The 16,907-nt window shown below is 43.3% G+C and overlaps 1 protein-coding gene across 14 annotated transcripts in view; it reads left to right on the top strand.

Annotated features, from left to right (window-relative positions):
• Window positions 1-16,907, top strand: part of LOC144494088 (calcium/calmodulin-dependent protein kinase type II delta chain) — a 344,749-nt gene that overhangs the window by 293,972 nt on the left and 33,870 nt on the right. For 5 of the 14 annotated variants that reach the window (XM_078213682.1, XM_078213690.1, XM_078213673.1 and 2 more), the window contains exons 14-16: window positions 1,207-1,266; window positions 1,821-1,865; window positions 3,723-3,771. In XM_078213682.1, the coding sequence (XP_078069808.1) occupies window positions 1,207-1,266; window positions 1,821-1,865; window positions 3,723-3,771 (154 nt within the window). The remainder of the gene's footprint in view (window positions 1-1,206; window positions 1,267-1,820; window positions 1,866-3,722; window positions 3,772-16,907) is intronic. The other 9 variants (XM_078213738.1, XM_078213706.1, XM_078213722.1 and 6 more) reach the window with 2 other exon arrangements.

Genomic DNA, 16,907 nt, shown 5'->3' with positions numbered 1-16,907 from the left:
GGCAGTAAATGCTGGCCAGCGAGCAACGCCCATGTCCTGTGAATGAATAAAGAAAAACAAAATTGACAAAAGGCCAAATACACACCAGAGAAATTTTTGAAACCTTTATTCATGTGGGATCCATCTTTAGATTTTCTTTTTGATTTTCTGCAGTTCTTAAGTTGGTAACTTCCCTTATTCGTCGACTCCTCTCTCTCCCCCTTCCCCACCCTTTCTTTTTCTTTTCTGATCATAAAGGTGGATTGAAATGTAAATTTGTGTTTTTTCGATGAGCAAGCTGGGCTTGCATGAGTACAAGTAGATCAATTTATTGACACTGCACTGCTGTTCTATGCGGGTGTACACGTTTTGGTTGGCACCTGCTGAGGAATCCATCCGATTGAAGTCTGGATTTATAAGAAAGAATGGCTAGAGGGTTGACGAACAAAATTGAGTAAATGAGGAGGAGTGGAATGCCAATAAAGTGAAGATAATGTTGTATAGATAATGGATATTTTGGAAGTAAATGATGAGTGACAGTGAGTGACCTATCCCACCTCAAAAAAAAAAATCTTCCATTGAAGATGTTGGATGCCTTGTTACGCCCTTCTCTTTTTTTAAGCGGTTATTTTTCACATCTGTTGTCAAGATAAAGCGAGTTGGTATTTGTGTAAATGATTTGTTTTGTCCAAAACTTAACTGTGAAGAGGCGATGTTCACTTGAAAGGCTGTAAAATGTTAATGTTCTGTTCTCTGTACTATAATTTCATGTTGGGTCGCGCTAGCAGGTTGGGAAGGTGGAAATAAATGCAGTTAATAATATTTAGCACAAACATATGTATTATTTTAATGTACTACAACAATGACCTGTGCTGTATTGGAACTGCATGTGTATATGTGATTTGTTTGGAATTCTAATTATTTTGTATTTTCGTACTGCTATTTCTTGTGTATACACTGTCTTTCAAACTTAATGTAATACTCTTCCTAATTCTTGTACTCCTCGTTCAACCGAATCAAATGCATAACCAAATACATTCTTTCTTCTGTAATTTTATAAGGCTTTACACAGTCATTGGTAGTTGGAAGTAATATCTTAAGATTGTAAACAGCCCACATTACGTTCCAACAGATGTTCGTTTGAAGTTGGTTTCAGGGAGGGTCCGATATACAATGCAAACATTACTTTTGAGGCTTACATATGTTCTATTTTTAACTTACCTACAGATAAACAACAAAGCCAACGTAGTAACCAGCCCAAAAGAACCCATACCTACCCCAGCGCTGGTATACCTTGATTCCTCTTCCTATTTGTTTTTGTTCTGTTTTCTTTTGCTTTCTAAAACACCATGTGATTAGCAATACATACCTCTTCTATAATGTGGGAAAACCCAATGTGAAGCAGCATATTTACAGTTGTTTATCGTGACACTGACCATGGTTGTTGCTGTTTGCATGTTGTAGTGGCAAGCCACTGCTTTCCCCGCATGTTGCTTTAGCTCCTTGACTTACGTCAGCCACAGTACCAAAAGAGAGTCTGTTCCAAATTGAACCGCACAAATCGTTGACTTCAGGGAGCTAACAGAAATGATGCTCAACAATTTAAGAAATTGCATGCCGCTTCTGTAGGTGATTAGGCCTTTTCCTGCAGGATGCCCAGGCAGGTGCTGCTGGTAGCAGTAGAAACCCATTCTTAGTTTTTTTTTTAATGTGTTTATGATTTTTTTTCCACATGGCAGTAAAAATATTGCTTTAGCCTCATCGTTCTTGTAGTTGGCTCTGCACTTTTTGATGACTGAAGATAACCTTGACCAATGAGAGTTTTCTTTTATCTTGCTCAGGAGCCCCAAACTACTGTAATCCACAATCCTGCTGATGGAAATAAGGTATTCCGAGATCTGCTCACTGGCAAGCATTGCAGAACTTGTTTCATAAACACACATAGCAAAAGATCTGTTACATTAGGTATTCAATCTGTGACAGTTTTAGCTTTGAAACATAGAATATCCTTTGGAGAAAATATGGAATATGCGGCTTGAATGTGCAGCAATTGGGTTTTGCAAAGTTCTTTAGCTTGTCCCTTTTTTTTCACTTACAGTTTGATTTTCTGTCTTTGAATGGGGATGGGAATGCATGACTGTTCAGCAAGCTTCTGGTATTCTGTGTGTGTATGTTCAGCTCACTTCTTCTTGGTGAATCTGCAGGTGTACACAAGCATGCAGTATTGTCATCTTCATCTGTGCTGTATGGCTGCATGGGCTAAAAGATATAACTTCTTGGCTGTTGAAAGGTTGTGGTCATTTTACCTGGGAGGTGATCGGTCCATCTAGTCCATGTCAGTCTGAAATGGCCTGATCCAGAGAACATGTTGCATTATTGTATAAGTGCTGCTCAGAAATGATGCCTCATCATTCTCCGATTCCAAAATCTTACAGATGTGTTTTGTACTTTTGTTTAAATTTCTTTCATTTTTAAGAAGTCATTTAGTGGTTATTCACTTGAACTGAGTCACAAAGTAATATGAATTGAACTTCACAATTAATTGAAGTGTTGCTTTCCTTTGCAGTCAGGATTTTAATGGATTTTGCTGTTGGAGAGTGATGCAGAGGACAACATTTGTATTTCAGTTTTGCCGGTACATTTGCCACGAATTGAACTAATTTCTAAGAAACAATTCAAAAGGTATCATACGCAATAATGAATTGCCTATGTGCTGTTTTTTATCATCCGTCTGTAGTGCAAAACTATCTTGACCTTGAAAATTTTGACAACTAAATCTGGTTAACTGACATGCTTCAAGAAAATTGTAAATGGCTTTAACCACCATGCGGTTTTAAAAGCTTGCACAATTTTATAATAACCACTAAATGCCTGTTAATAGTGAATTTGTTAGTACTTCTGAGTTGCATCAGAACTGAGGTGAGTTATGAAAATTCACATTTGTTACTTTCAGACAACAATCAAGAGTTTGAAGTTATCTTTTGTCAGTAATTGCATGTTTCATAGTTGTTGCACATCCTCTGGAGTTTGTCGTGTAATAGTGGAATGAAATTATTTGTCATGGAAATATAGATAGCTTTGCTTCTACTTATAAGTGCATTGATGGGCCACCAGATGTAAACTGGCAGGCAATAGTTAACTAGGTGTATTTGTTTTTTTTAGTAAATGCATGAAATACGTGTCAGCTATCATTTTGTTTCATTGTGCCCAATCGATCTCAAAAACTGCCAGGGCCCTCTGGGAATGGGGCTGTATCTATTGTAAGCAACTTGACATTGTTCCACTATACAATACTGATCCCAGGTCACATTCGGATAACACTGGATCTGTTTCAGATCCATAAGCTACTTCCATATTTTAAATTTTAATCCATTGTCTTTAGTATCATAGGATTATGTTAATGAGCCAAGTTTACTTTTAAATGAGTTTTCTTAATGAAAATTGTCTTTGTCTCAAAACAAATAGATTCATTTATTTAAAAAAAAGGGCTTAAGCTGTTCATTGTGGAAAGCATATGAAGAAATTTCAAAATGAGAATGAAACGGTTTTGAGTAAGAATCTGCCACTTGTATAGCCATTGAATTCTATAAGTGAAGCTAAGTCTTAAATGTTATCTGCACCTCTTGCTTATTGCATCTATGTTCTCCACTTCAAGCTTTGCATTTGTTCTGGGTTTATTCTTCAAAGACTGCATGCGCATAAACTCAGTGTCTTCATAAAATGGTGTCTCCTTTTCTTCTTAGGAATCTTCAGAAAGTACCAACACCACTATTGAAGATGAGGATGTGAAAGGTAAGCTGAATAAAAAAAAAGTAAATTGGTCTGATTGGCGAGTCTCAGCATAGTCTTCAAATGTTTTGTTACTATTTAAGTAACTATCATCATATTACACAGTATTAGGAAAAAGGCTCCATTTAAATTTGATAACTGCGGCACGGTACCACAATGGTTAGCACTGCTGCCTCACAGTGCCAGGGACCCAGGTTCAATTCCAGCCTCAGGTCATTGTCTGTATGGAGTTTCAACTTTCTTCCCGTCTCTGCGTGGGTTTCCTCCGGGTGCTCCAGTTTCCTCCCACACTCCAAAGGTGTATGGGTTAGGTTGATTGGCCATGCTAAATTGATCCTAGTGCCGGGGGATTAACAGGGTAAATGTGTGGGGTTACGGGAATAGGGTCTGGGTGAGATTGTGGTCAGTACAGACTTGATGGGCCGAATGGTCTCCTTCTGTATTGTAGGATTCTATGAACGTTATGAAATCTAATTCAGTGCTAAAGAGCAATATAGTGATTTTGGCATTAAAATTGAAGTTTTGTTTATTTTAAGGCAAGTTATTCACAAGTCTAAAATGGGTGATGGTTTTAAAAAGAGGGCAATCAGAAAAGAATAGTTTTTGGGAGATTCAAAAAATTAGCTATAAACTAATCAATTAAACAACATATTTATTCATATGAATGTGTAACTTTTTAATTTTAATCTGATGTGCCTTTATTTACATAGCGGTTTTGTCCATTCTGTTTGGCTATAAATTTGCTTCTTTGCTGTTCAGATGCCAGTCTTCCTTGCTTGAGCTCTCCTATACACTTTTTAAAAAATTAAACACTTTTCCTTCAAAGCATTAGTTCACTCACATTTCCATTAAGAATATCAGTAGCATGTTGCTTGATTCCTGCATTTTAACAATACATGCCATGTATATGTTATAACTTCCGTTAAAATATTAATTTAATTCCACTACCATTCTTCCTGCCTGATGTTGAATGAGCTGCACAGTTAATACGTTTTTTAAATTAATTCCTAGGATATGAGCATAGCTGACAAGAACAGCATATATTGTTACCCTCGAGTTTCTTCCAAAAGTCCACTGCAATAGCTAAAATGAGTAATCCTTCATCCTCAATGGGGCAATAATCTGGAATTCCCCGCCTAACACCAATTTGAGAGCAGCAGCATCAGAAGGATTATAGCGGTTCAGGGAAAATGCCAATCATCACCTCAAGCTAGCAATGGGCAATGATGGAGTCTTGCCAGTGCATGCACATCCTGAGTATTTTTTTTAAAGGTTACATAATTCTCAATGTATCCAGCATGATCAAATTATAAAACATTATGCAAATCTATTAGCTTGGTCTCCATTTGACATGGATATTCTATTCTAGTTTTTCCAAATGGCCACTGATCCATTCAAAATAGAGTTTCGATATGCGCAGTCAGGGTCAGTATAGTGGTAATTGAGTGTAGTGTTGTGCTGTGGACTCTGAAAGTTAGATTTTTCTTTACTGAAGCCAGGAGACCAGATTTATGTATTGATATTTAATGGTAGTGATAACCTCTTCCCTTGAACAGGTTAAGACAATGTGAATTGGAAAACCTAGTGTCCAATGCCCATTTTAAAAGAAATTAAGCTACTAGAGCTGGAAGATTCTTTTTGTAATTTTGTTTTTTTTTCTCCCTCTGCTCCCAACACCTTCTCTCAAACATCTTCCTCAGTTGTGAAGATGATCCGGAGATCAACTTCCAAATCCTGCTAATGTCCTATAGCTCCTGACTTTTTGTGGCTAGGGTCCCAGTTCTCATTCTTTGGATGAAAACTGCTTCAAACCACTTCAAACCTCCACAGCTTAGCCTGCCTCACAGCGCCAGAGACCGGGGTTTGATTCTGGCCGTAGGTCACTGTCTGTGTGGAGGTTGCACATTCTCCCCGTGTCTGCATGGGTTTCCTCCGGATGCTCCAGTTCTCGCCCCCTCCCCCCGGCAGCCCAAAGATGTGCAGATTAGGTGAATTGGGCATGCTAAATTGTTTCTTAGTGTCCCATGATGTGTAGGTTAGGTGGATTAGCCATGGTAAATGCATGGGATTATGGGGATAAAATGCTCCTTTGGAAAGTTGGTGCAGACTCAATGGACCAAGTCGCTGCCTCCTCCTTCTGCACTGTTGGGATTCTGTGGTTCCTTGAAAACTCAAGCATGTGGAGAATTTCAGCTGACTCTATGGGTGGATATTTAACCCAAAAATACTGGTAGGTTTAGGTTGGTTGGGATGGGAATTTGGGAGGGCAGTTCTAGTCAGAAAACACTGTTTCCTAGCCAAACCCACTGCCAATCTGCTCACTTCTAGCTTGAACTGAGAGATAGGCAGCCAGCCATACTGCTTCAAGGAGGGCAGATTGGAATATTAATGATGATAATAAAGCTTTAAGCCTCATTGTCATTTTGTTTTTCTACTTAAAATCTGGTCAGCTGTGTTTTCCAGCAGTTTCATAGAGGTGTGGACTTGGCAAAGGCAGGAGATGAGTGCTTACACACACCCCTCCTGGATTCAGGCAACCCCCTCTTCTAATACCATACTGCCACTATGGGACCTCGAAACTAACCCCTTCCCCACACATCATAAGGCCTTTGACCCTCCCCCACCATGTCTTCCTTAGACACTTGATCTCAGACTCTGATCCTCTTACTCCTCAAATCCTCCAGACCCCAGACCTTCGAATTACCTCACCCCAAGGTCTCTAATCCCACCACCACGCCCTTTCCACACCCCTCAGTCCAGGCTTGGTTGCCACCCCAGTCTTTCAGTCTTCCCCTCCAATCTCCTATCCCCTGCACAAGCATAGCTAGTTCTTCACGACTGGCTTCCTGCTCCTTTTAAAAAGATATGGCTTAAAACTTGAAGCAAATACAGAAATGCCCATTTCTGGGTGCAGGTCATGTGTTAAAAATTCAACCCTATCTTTTAGTTTCATGGAATTCCAACATATTTTGCCTCAGAAGTCAATCTTTTAATTTGTTCTTCTGTTCCCTAATTTCCAACCTCAAATTGGCATTTCACCCAAACTCTACCCTCAGAAGTGGAGCAGTTCCACTTCAAGATCAGCTAAGCAGGAAGATTGAATTGGAAAATGACATTTCTCTTACTCAAACTGCCTGATACTGATTAAAATGGAATTCATATGTTAGTGTTATTCTGAGAAAACGGGCCAGTGATAGCACTTTTACACACCTCCTTTTGTTGTTCTTTAAGTTGATTTACTAATTGTGAAACGCATAACCAAATTATTGAGTTTGGAATTTGCAGACATTTTAAAGATTGATTCAAAGGGTTCATTTAGCACCTGATTATTAATGTTTCCACCCTGTTGATCCTTTCAAGAAGCTATCTAGTCATGTACCTTGTAAATACTGCTCACACAGGCCAGATGTTTGATCCCGGGTCAGGATCCCTCCCTCGACTTTATTCCTTATTGCCATCAGATGCTGAAAGGTCCTCCAGTACTGAGAGTGCAGCAGCCCCACCATTAGAAGCGGGCACTGTTGATGCCAATAGGAGAGAGGGCATCTCAAGATGAGGGTTCCTCTCAGTTGATAAGCTTTCTGCAATTATAAACCGGCAACAGTTGTCAATGCATCTTTGTAGTGGGAGGACCCCCCCCCCCGCCCCCAACTTTAAGGTTGACCTATGGCCTCAGCTGTAGCCATTCATTGGTTGTGACTATGGAAAGATCTTTAAAAATCCAACTGGCAATTACATCTATGAAACCCTTATTAGTTTAACCTTGCAGGGCTCTCTTATTCAGGCAGAAAAAAGCAGTTCTGTAGCTGTTCTTCCTTGAGCTATTTCACAGTAACTTCATTGCAGTGTTAATATAAGCCTACTTGTGACACTAATAAATAAACTTTATTGATTGATATCAATTTACCTTTATTACTAATTTCCACTTATGTTGGTTTGCCCATTTTCATCTTCCAAGGTCGTGCCTGCCCAATAAACGCTGCCTCTAATGTTGTCGGTCAAATTTGTGAAATACTTGCTCCTCTTCTGACTTGGTCTTCCCAGTTTTCTGAACATGACCACGTTCACTCAGTCTCAGTAATTTCACACACCGTGGATTTTTTTGGTAGACTGGAAGAAAGAGATCGCATGGAATGAAGAAGGAGGCTGTCATGTCATCTCTTAATGCTTCTTGCATTTTTACAAAGATTTAAGCTTTCAGGACCTGATTGCCATTTAATCCCTTTGTCACATTTAAAACGCTTTGCTGAAAAACATGATCTCCTACCTCTCGATCAAACACAATCGCTTGCTTGTTTGAGTCATGAGTCTTCCACAATCTCATTTATAATTCTGAAAAGGTTTATGCCCTTCCCTTGGGTTTATTACGGGTCAGTTCTCTTAACTAGCAACCTAGCCTTCATATCCTACACGTGGCAAATGAACGCAGTGTGTTAACTTTAACTACAATAGTTTGATCTCTGATATTCCAAAGATTTTATTCCTCCACTCTCTAATTTACCTTTTGAACTGCAGAGTAACTTCTAGGCTGAAGCGCCAATGTAACTGAACCACAATGATGTCTTAGTCAAGGCCAAATGAGAACATATTTATTCTGCACATTATACCTCTTCTAGTCCAAAGTAGATGTAGAATTGTAATTAAATAGGATGATACCTTTTTGTTTCTGGGAAACTAAACTCTGAGCATGCTGCGATTATGATGTACAATACCATATCAAAGATCTGTTGTACTTCATGACTAAACATTTGTTTCCTACTGCGATAATACCACAAGTTGATGCTGCAGTGCACGTTGTTAGTCATAATTTGCTTCAGATGTTTAATCTTCCAAGTGCTATCATGAACAGCATTTTTATTTTAGTTACTGGATTTGTTTTATGTTAGTAATATTCCATTTTTGAACATTGTGGGCAGAATCTTACAAGAATTTGGCAAAGTCGATGCCGGTGTGAATCCAGCCAGCGCTGTCAGCGGGAAAACTCAGAATATTGAGTCCCTTTAACAATTTTTATATTAACCACGTGAATCAGACTGCACTTGTGGCGGCCTCCCACTGATTCGCTCACCCCGGGGCAACTTCCTTTCTGTTATCAGTGGGGAGCCCCAAATAAACCCCTCCCCCAGCACTTGTTCCAGATCCATTGGGAGGAATGGCTGCCAGGAAGCCAGCACCACCTTTCTCACAGGGAGTCTTGACCAGTATCCTGGATGGTGTTCAGCAGAGGCAGGGTGTCCCTCATCCACAGTTCACAGATATCCATCCAGCAAGGCCTGGCAGGCTGTGGCAGCCTTCGTGAGTGCCAGCTCACTGCAGAAGAGGATGAGGCAGCAGTACCGCAAGAAGATGAATGACCATCTTTGCGTGGCCAGGGTAAGTGGGCCTCCTCATATCTCCCGCTGCACCCTCTCACGCACCCCTCAGACTTCTATGGTGATCTCTTACTCAACCACCTTGTGGGTTCCCAACACTTATCACAAGGCCCTCCATCCCCCCTCCAAATCCCCATGGTCTCCCAGTATCTACTCAGCTCCTCACATTTCCCCACCCACTTAAGTGTCAAGTCCCATGCAAACCAAACCTCATCACCATCTGAATTGGCAGCACGCCCACCTACACTGTCCACATCTGTCGCTTAGACCATAAGACATAGGAGCAGAATTAGGCCACTCGGCCCATCGCGTCTGCTCCACCATTCACTCATGGCTGATATTTTTCTCACCCATGTTCTCCTGCCTTTTCCCTATAACCCCTGATCCCCTCTTGCAGGACAAACTTGAGCACAACCATTATGAGCGAGCATAGCCGCCTGGTGTCATGTGTAAGCTGAGAACCCTAATGCCCTTTGAAAAAACCCTTGCGCTGGCTGGGGAGGAGCAGGGCTGCACCTGTGCAGCAGGTGAATTGGGGTCTGCAGACTGAAGTGAGAACCCTCAAAACACGCAGTCATTGTTCAAGCCTCAAGTGTATAAACTTTTTCCCTTCATTCATCCCCCGTGATGTACTAATGCCATCTCGCTTCCCTGCAGGTCAAACAGTCAAGCAGCCAGGACCATCCTCATACCCCTTGGAGACCGCAGCTCCGAGGGAGACATATTAGACACCACCATAGAAGAGGTATCACATCTGTCACCCCCACCCTCCACCAGCACAGATACTCACACCTCGGTGGGATTAACTAGTAGGCAGGCTACTGGCTCACTCACTGGTGAGCACCTTCCAGCTGAAGATCCACAGCAGGCGGAGGCGGGTATGTCCCAAGGAACTGACAAGAGGGATGCCAGAGCTCAGAACTCTGCAGGGTCCCTGGCTGATGATGTGCCCACGGGCCCAGAAGTCCCAGAGTTGATGGAACTGCAAAGCCAGAGTTGCGAGCATCAGGGAGGGATGACAGCACCCCTCCTCAGACTGCAAGACCGACTGGAAGAGTGCCATCACCTTCTGTCTGAGGAGCTGCCACTCCGATGCAATGCTGCCAATACTGTGAGAATGGGATCCGCGGTAGAGATCTTGGTGCAGGATGGGCACTCCATGGCAGGGGGATGTCCACTAACCCTAACGACCTCTATGTTTGAGGATATGAGCTCCATGGTGCAGGGCTTCAACCGCATGCCAATCCACGAGTGTCAGCACCAGAGGAGGCGGGGCTTCTGGATCTCACTCCAGCTGCCCCTCTATCCCATGGAGGATCCCAAGGGCCCCCGGACACCGAAAGGGAAGAGGATCGGCATGAGCACAGCCTGGGGCCCTTCACCCAGGGGGACTCTGGTAGGTGTCCAGCCCATCTGTGGCCCCCTCTCCCCTGTGAGTGACACACCTCCGGCCCAGCATATTGAGGAGGACAGCACAACAATACAAATGTAGCCCAAAAGTAGGCCTGACCTTCAAGGTCCAGGCCCTCCAGGGGACGTCCACAAAGGTCATAAGGCCACAGGGTATGGAGGGCAGCAGGTTGCCTCCACCTCATCTGTGGATCCTGAGGATAGACCTAGATACAGCGAAAGCATGAGTAAAAGTAAAAAGACTTCAGGCACCTCGTGGGCACGGGTGAACCTCGGCACAAGAATAGAGAGGTCGCTATTGCAACATATTTAGAATAAAACATCACTGTTCTCACACACAGCCTCCACTCTGTCATCGCATAGTGCCATGCTCCGCGAATCCCTGGCACTTCATCCCTGTGCCATGTGAGAATGGCAGTGCTATGTCTCTGCCACCTCTCTCACTGACGATGCAGGAAAGATGTGCTGCACGGGTGCCCCTGGACCCATTCCCCCAAACCCCCATCCATGCAAGGGTGCACCTCTCCCACCCCCACCCCGAACCCCTCATCATCACCGCTCATGCCCCTCGTGCCTGCAACTTATATCCAGTGACGAGGAGGCTAAGGGCTGCCAAACTGCCTGAGAGGCTGCCCATTTCTGGTGAAAGAAGGTTGTGAACACCGGGGCTCTGCCCTCAGAGGGGGCTGCACTAGCTGAGGTAACTCATCCAGCATTTCTGAGCCCCGTGATGAACCCGTTCACTGGCAGGATGCATTCAGCTCTCTGTCAGACAGGAGTCAGTCATATCGCTGAGTATGAGAGGAACATCGCTCAGTCCTTGCAGGAAGTCACTATCATTCTCCCGCAGAGTCTGGCCAATGGCTTTAGCGTCCTGCCGCGAAATCAGGCACCAGAAGCAACTGCTGGCATCACGTCACAATTCGATGTCACTCTTCATGGTGGGAGAGATATTCACTCCCTGGTCTTGCTTGCCCCCAAACCGAGGGCTAGTGAGGACATCTCTACCTCTTCAGCCCATTTGGGTCATGTTCATTGTCTGAGGTTCTTCATCCTCCTCTGCGTGTTGACCCTCATCGCCCTCCTCGACCTCCTGTTTATTCGAGGAGATGTGTCGCTCCCCCATCTCCTCCTGGTCCAGCTGACCTCCCCTCTGCAGTGCCAATTTTTGGAGTGCACGGCAGACTACAATAACATGGGATACCCTCTGTGGCTGTACTACAGGTCAGCACCCCCGCACCTCCCACCATCCACCCATGACGACCATCCAGGCACCAGATCCAGTCCAATTGCCTGCTCCACCAGCATGTGCATTGAAACATGAGCCTCGTTATAGCGAGCCTCAGTGGGTGTTTGTAGCCTCCGCACTGTCGTCATCAGCCACATCCTGAGCGGGTACCCCCTGTCCCTGAGGAACCATCCCTCCAGCCGCTGCTCTCCTTCAAAAATGGCTGAGATATGTGAGTGTCCCAAGATGTGACTGTCATGGACTCCCCAGGAAATGGGCACACACTTGCACTACATGCATTGTGTGGTCACAAGCATGCTGGACATTGAGACTGACATTGTATTCCTTGCAGCTCAGATTGGGAAGCAGTGGTGTAGTGGTATTGTCACTGGACTAGTAATCCAGAGACCCACGGCAAGGTCTGGGACCTGGCTTCAAACCCCACCATGGCAGATGGCGACATTTGAATTCAATTAAAAATCTGGAATTAAAAGTCTAATAAAGACCCATCTGGTTCACTAATGTCCTTTAGGGAAAGAAATCTGCAGTCCATACCTGACCTACATGTGACTCCGGATCCACAGCATTGTGGTTGACTCTTAAATGTCATGTGAAACAGAGGGCGGTTAGGGTCAAGCAATAAATGCTGGCCCAGCCACAACGCTCTCAGCCTGTAAATGTATTTAAAATAACAAGTTGATTTGAACTTGCATGCAGCTTAACCCCTTTGTCCCATAGTGCTGCCTGAATGTGGGGTTGAAATCACACTGCAGTCGTCCTCCCCCCAGTGAGAGGCCTTTCATGCCTCATGAGTCATAGATGTACCATATTCCTTCGGGCCCCACTCTGCCCTTGTAGCTGGCCTCTCATGGAACCCCATACATGTACTGCAGAGTCTCCCCCAGTGCTGAGCATCTGCACTCCCCTCCTCCCATCCACTCCCTCAGTACTACAGGCCCAGCAGAGGACACGGGAAGTGCTGCCTGTATAGCAGCCTTCAAACCCCTTTAAAGCAAGGGTCACCCCGACATGAGGGGAAGGTAAGGCCAGCAAGCAACTCCGCTTCCAAGGCTGCAATAGAGAACCCCACCCCCAGCCCTGAGTTGAACTTATCCATGTCCCCCTGCGTCCTCGCCGGTGGCCCCTGAGCAATGGTAACTGAAAATTACAATCTCACCAGCGAGATGCATGTTTTCAGATTCTCTCCAGATTTTGTGTCGATGATCCCGTGCACAGCTAGTTCAGGTTCACAATCGCCCCCATTGCTTCATAGACAGTGCAGAAGAAGGCCATTCGGCCCATTGAGTCTGCATTGACCACAATCCCACCCGGGCCCTATCCCCATAACCTCATGCATTTACCCTAGCTGAGGGGCAAGTTAGCACAGCCAATCCACCTAACCCGCACATCTTTGGACTGTGGGTGGAAACTGGAGCATCTGGAGGAAACCCACGCAGACACAAGGAGAATGTGCAAACTCCACACAGACAGTGACCCAAGCCGGGAATCGAACCCGGGTCCCTGGCGCGGTGAGACAGCAATGCTAACCACTGTGCTACCGTGCCGCCCTAATATAAATAAATATACCACCCTTTGAATATGACCACTTAATATTTTGCACAGTTAGGGCAGTTTGTTGATTTGGAATCGGCACTAACACTCCTGTCTATTTTCAGGTTCAATTTATTATGAATTTATGAGACAAGGTGAGAATCTAGTTTAGGTGGTGAAGCCAAAAATCTTACAGAAAGAGCTGCAATTGTCTCTGGAGTTGCCAATGTTCACTTTCCGTAATTGCATGTTATAATTGAAACATGAATTTCAGTTCAGTAGGATTTTCCCTCATTATTTAATATTGTGTAACAATGTCTGTTAGCTTTTCCGTACAATGTATAAAACCAGGGAAACATTTTTTTTCAGGTAAGTAGCTTGAACATTTAATTGGGGGTTTGTGACTGCAAGATTTACTTTGATTCTTGGAAACAATTGAAAGTTCCTTTGCGTATCATATATCTAAATGAGCACAAGTCAATTCAGAAATGAAGCTCCATAGAAGTCTGATGTCTAGGTTTGGTATGTTAACAGCTTTTTTCAATCCATTATTAATGTGTAGATGCTGTTAACATTCCATGGCTCCTTCTGTCTATGGTTCACAACAGAATTCTTTGAGTAAGCTCAAGACGCTTGTTGGTGGAATATACAGAACAGAGTGTATTGATATCTAGTGCACATGATCGATCCAACAAGACACAGAATGGCTTTCAATTTCTAGTTCAGTGAAAACCATGGGCAGAATTCTCGCTTGCCATTAGGTCCTGTGGTGGGGCCAAGAAGGTGGAGCGTTTGCCGCTGGAGAAGCCAGCGGGAAAACGCACCAAATCTTCCAGTCCCAACCTCACAAGTTATGCACGCGGGTGCTTTGTGCTGTATTTCATGGTGAAGCAGACTTGATGGCATGTAGTCCGCCATCCTATCCAAGTGCCACCCCCTCCGAGATGCACCCTGACTGACAACTGTGGTGTTCCAGTGTCCAGGGTTGCAGGCAGCCTCCATCCTGAACGCCAGAGGCAGCTCCAGTCCTGACCAACATCAACCTCACAAACTGGTGATTGTTACTGATTGTGGAAACTCAACAATGTGCAAATTAGCTGCAGCATTTCCTACATTACAACAGTGACTTCACTTCAATACTGCTGCTTTGACTGTAAAACACTGTGGGACACTTGCTGTGTAAGGCATGTCTTTTCTCTCTTACTATATTTGGCCGACGTCAAAAGACCAGGTTACAAATAAGATCTTGTAACATATCTGTTTCTGAATCATTTGAAAGCAGGTTATTCAGTCAGTCATAGTTACTTACTCCGAAGCTACTTCCTTCAAACTGGGCTTCCTGGCTCAGCTGTTTTTGAATGTTTTGAAAAATAGACCACCTTAAGCAATATATTTGATACTATTACTACATTTATTAACCCAGCCATGAAAATGGAATCTTAATCATTCTTGGCTATCAGTATTACTGTCACTTTTTTCATTGCACAAGCACATCTTATATGTATAATTCAGATGCTCAAATCGAAAGACAAGCTATGTTTTTCCCTCACATTGCTTCAAAGCCTTTCTGTTAATCTTGGAAACTCATGCTCAAAGTTGCAAAGACGTTTGCCTCAACCTTTAACTCCTCTAGACATTCAACATAAAACTGTCCAGGATCGTCAATAGATGTATTAACACTTTTGTAAGTTATCTTGCTTAGAATTAGATCCTCATCGAAGTTTCCTGTGAATCTGCTTAAAACGTATTTGCCAGGTTGTTGAATGAACTATAAGAACAATGATTTTGATTCCATATAATCACAATGATTAGTCAATCGGCCCATGCCAGCTCTTTGCTCAAGCTTTCGGATTAGCTCTACTTCCCTGCATTTTCTCCAAAGCTCTGCAATTTTTTTCCCCTTCAAACATTTTTCCAATTTTCTTTATAATGTTCCTTTCTGAATTTATTCTTTTATGGGATGTGGACATTGCTGAAAAGACCAGCATTTGTTGGCCAACCTTAATTGCCTTTGAACTGAATGGCTTGTTAGAGGACAGGAATGACTCAACCACATTATTGGAGATCTGGAGTCATGTGCAGATCAAACCAGGTGAGGATGGAGATTTCCTTCCTGAAAGGACATTAGTGGACCAGTTGGGAAGTTTTTTTTATGACAGTCGCTGTTAGCGAGTATCCATGAAACTTCTATATTCCAGATTTTGTTAATTGATTTTTAAAATTCCACCAGCTGTCATCTGTGCCCTCTGGTTACTCACTCCTCATTGAATCCCTACAGTGCAGAAGGAGGCTGTTTGGCCTTTCGAATCTGTACCTATGCTCTGACACAGGATCTTACACAGGCTCGTGCTCCTACCCTATTCCCATAACCCCACGTATTTACCCCGCCAATCCCCCTAAATAATGCATCTTGGGACACTAAGGGGCAATTTAGCGCAGCCTGTCCATCTAACCTGCACATTTTTGGACTGTGGGAGCAAACCGGAGCACCCGGAAGAAACCCAGGCAGACATAGCGAGAACGTGCAAACTCCACACAGTCACCCAAGGCTGGAATGGAACCCGGATCGCTGGCACAGTGAGGCCTTCGGCCAATGGAGACGCATTGACCCCTCCCCCCCCCCCCCCCCCCCAAACCAGGTATTCTTGTTCCTGCAACCATTAAAAACTGTTCCATTTAGTTGATAATAACTCTCATTAATCTTCTTCCTGACTAAGATGTATCCTATCACAGTTCTCAGCACAAAATTTCATCTACCAACTTTTATTAGTTTATTCCATGAAATCCATTCCTACCTCTTCATTGTTTACTATATTTCTGACTTTTGTGTCACCTGCAAACTTCCAAACAATGTTCTGTATACCCGTCATTAATTGTTCATTAATGAAATCATTAATTGTTTCCCATAGCTCTCCCACTGAACCGTGTTCCATTTGACCCACTTAATTATTACATGTCCAAAAGAACAGTGGCCTTAATGGCAGCCTTTGGGGAACAGCACTCTATACCTCCCCCAATCTGAAAAACCATTGACCACTAATGTCCCTTGGACAATTTTATATCCATGTTGCCACTGTCCCTTTAATCTTATTTGCTTTAATATTGCTAATAAGTATTTATGTGGTAGCCAGTGAAAAGTCCATACACACAATATTAACCACACTACCTTCATTGATCATCTCCATTACCTCATCAAAGGAATCAATTAAGTTAGTCAAACACAATTTGCCTTTAACAGATCTGTGCTGACATTCACTTATTAGCCCATACTTTTCCAACTGCCAATTCATTTTGCCCCAGATTATTGTCTCCCAAGTTCCCTTATACCAATGTTAGGCTGTCTGGTCTCCAGCTGTCAGGTTGTAATCTGTCTCCTGCAAGGAGAGACATTACATAGGAGTATAACATTTGCAATTGTCTGGTATTCTGGCACCACTCTGATATCCAAGGAAATTTGGAAGATTTTAGCTAACCTCCATAATTCTTTCTTCCCTTAGTAACGTAAGATGCTTCCCATTAAGGCCAGGTGATTCCTTTCTATCTTTTTTCTAATCTGATCCAATATTGCTACTGCTTTA

The sequence above is a fragment of the Mustelus asterias genome, chromosome 1 (assembly GCF_964213995.1).
Source record: "Mustelus asterias chromosome 1, sMusAst1.hap1.1, whole genome shotgun sequence".
Classification (NCBI taxonomy): Eukaryota; Metazoa; Chordata; class Chondrichthyes; order Carcharhiniformes; family Triakidae; genus Mustelus; species Mustelus asterias.
Note: the sequence above shows the minus strand (reverse complement) of the source record. Positions and strands in the feature narration are given on the sequence as shown.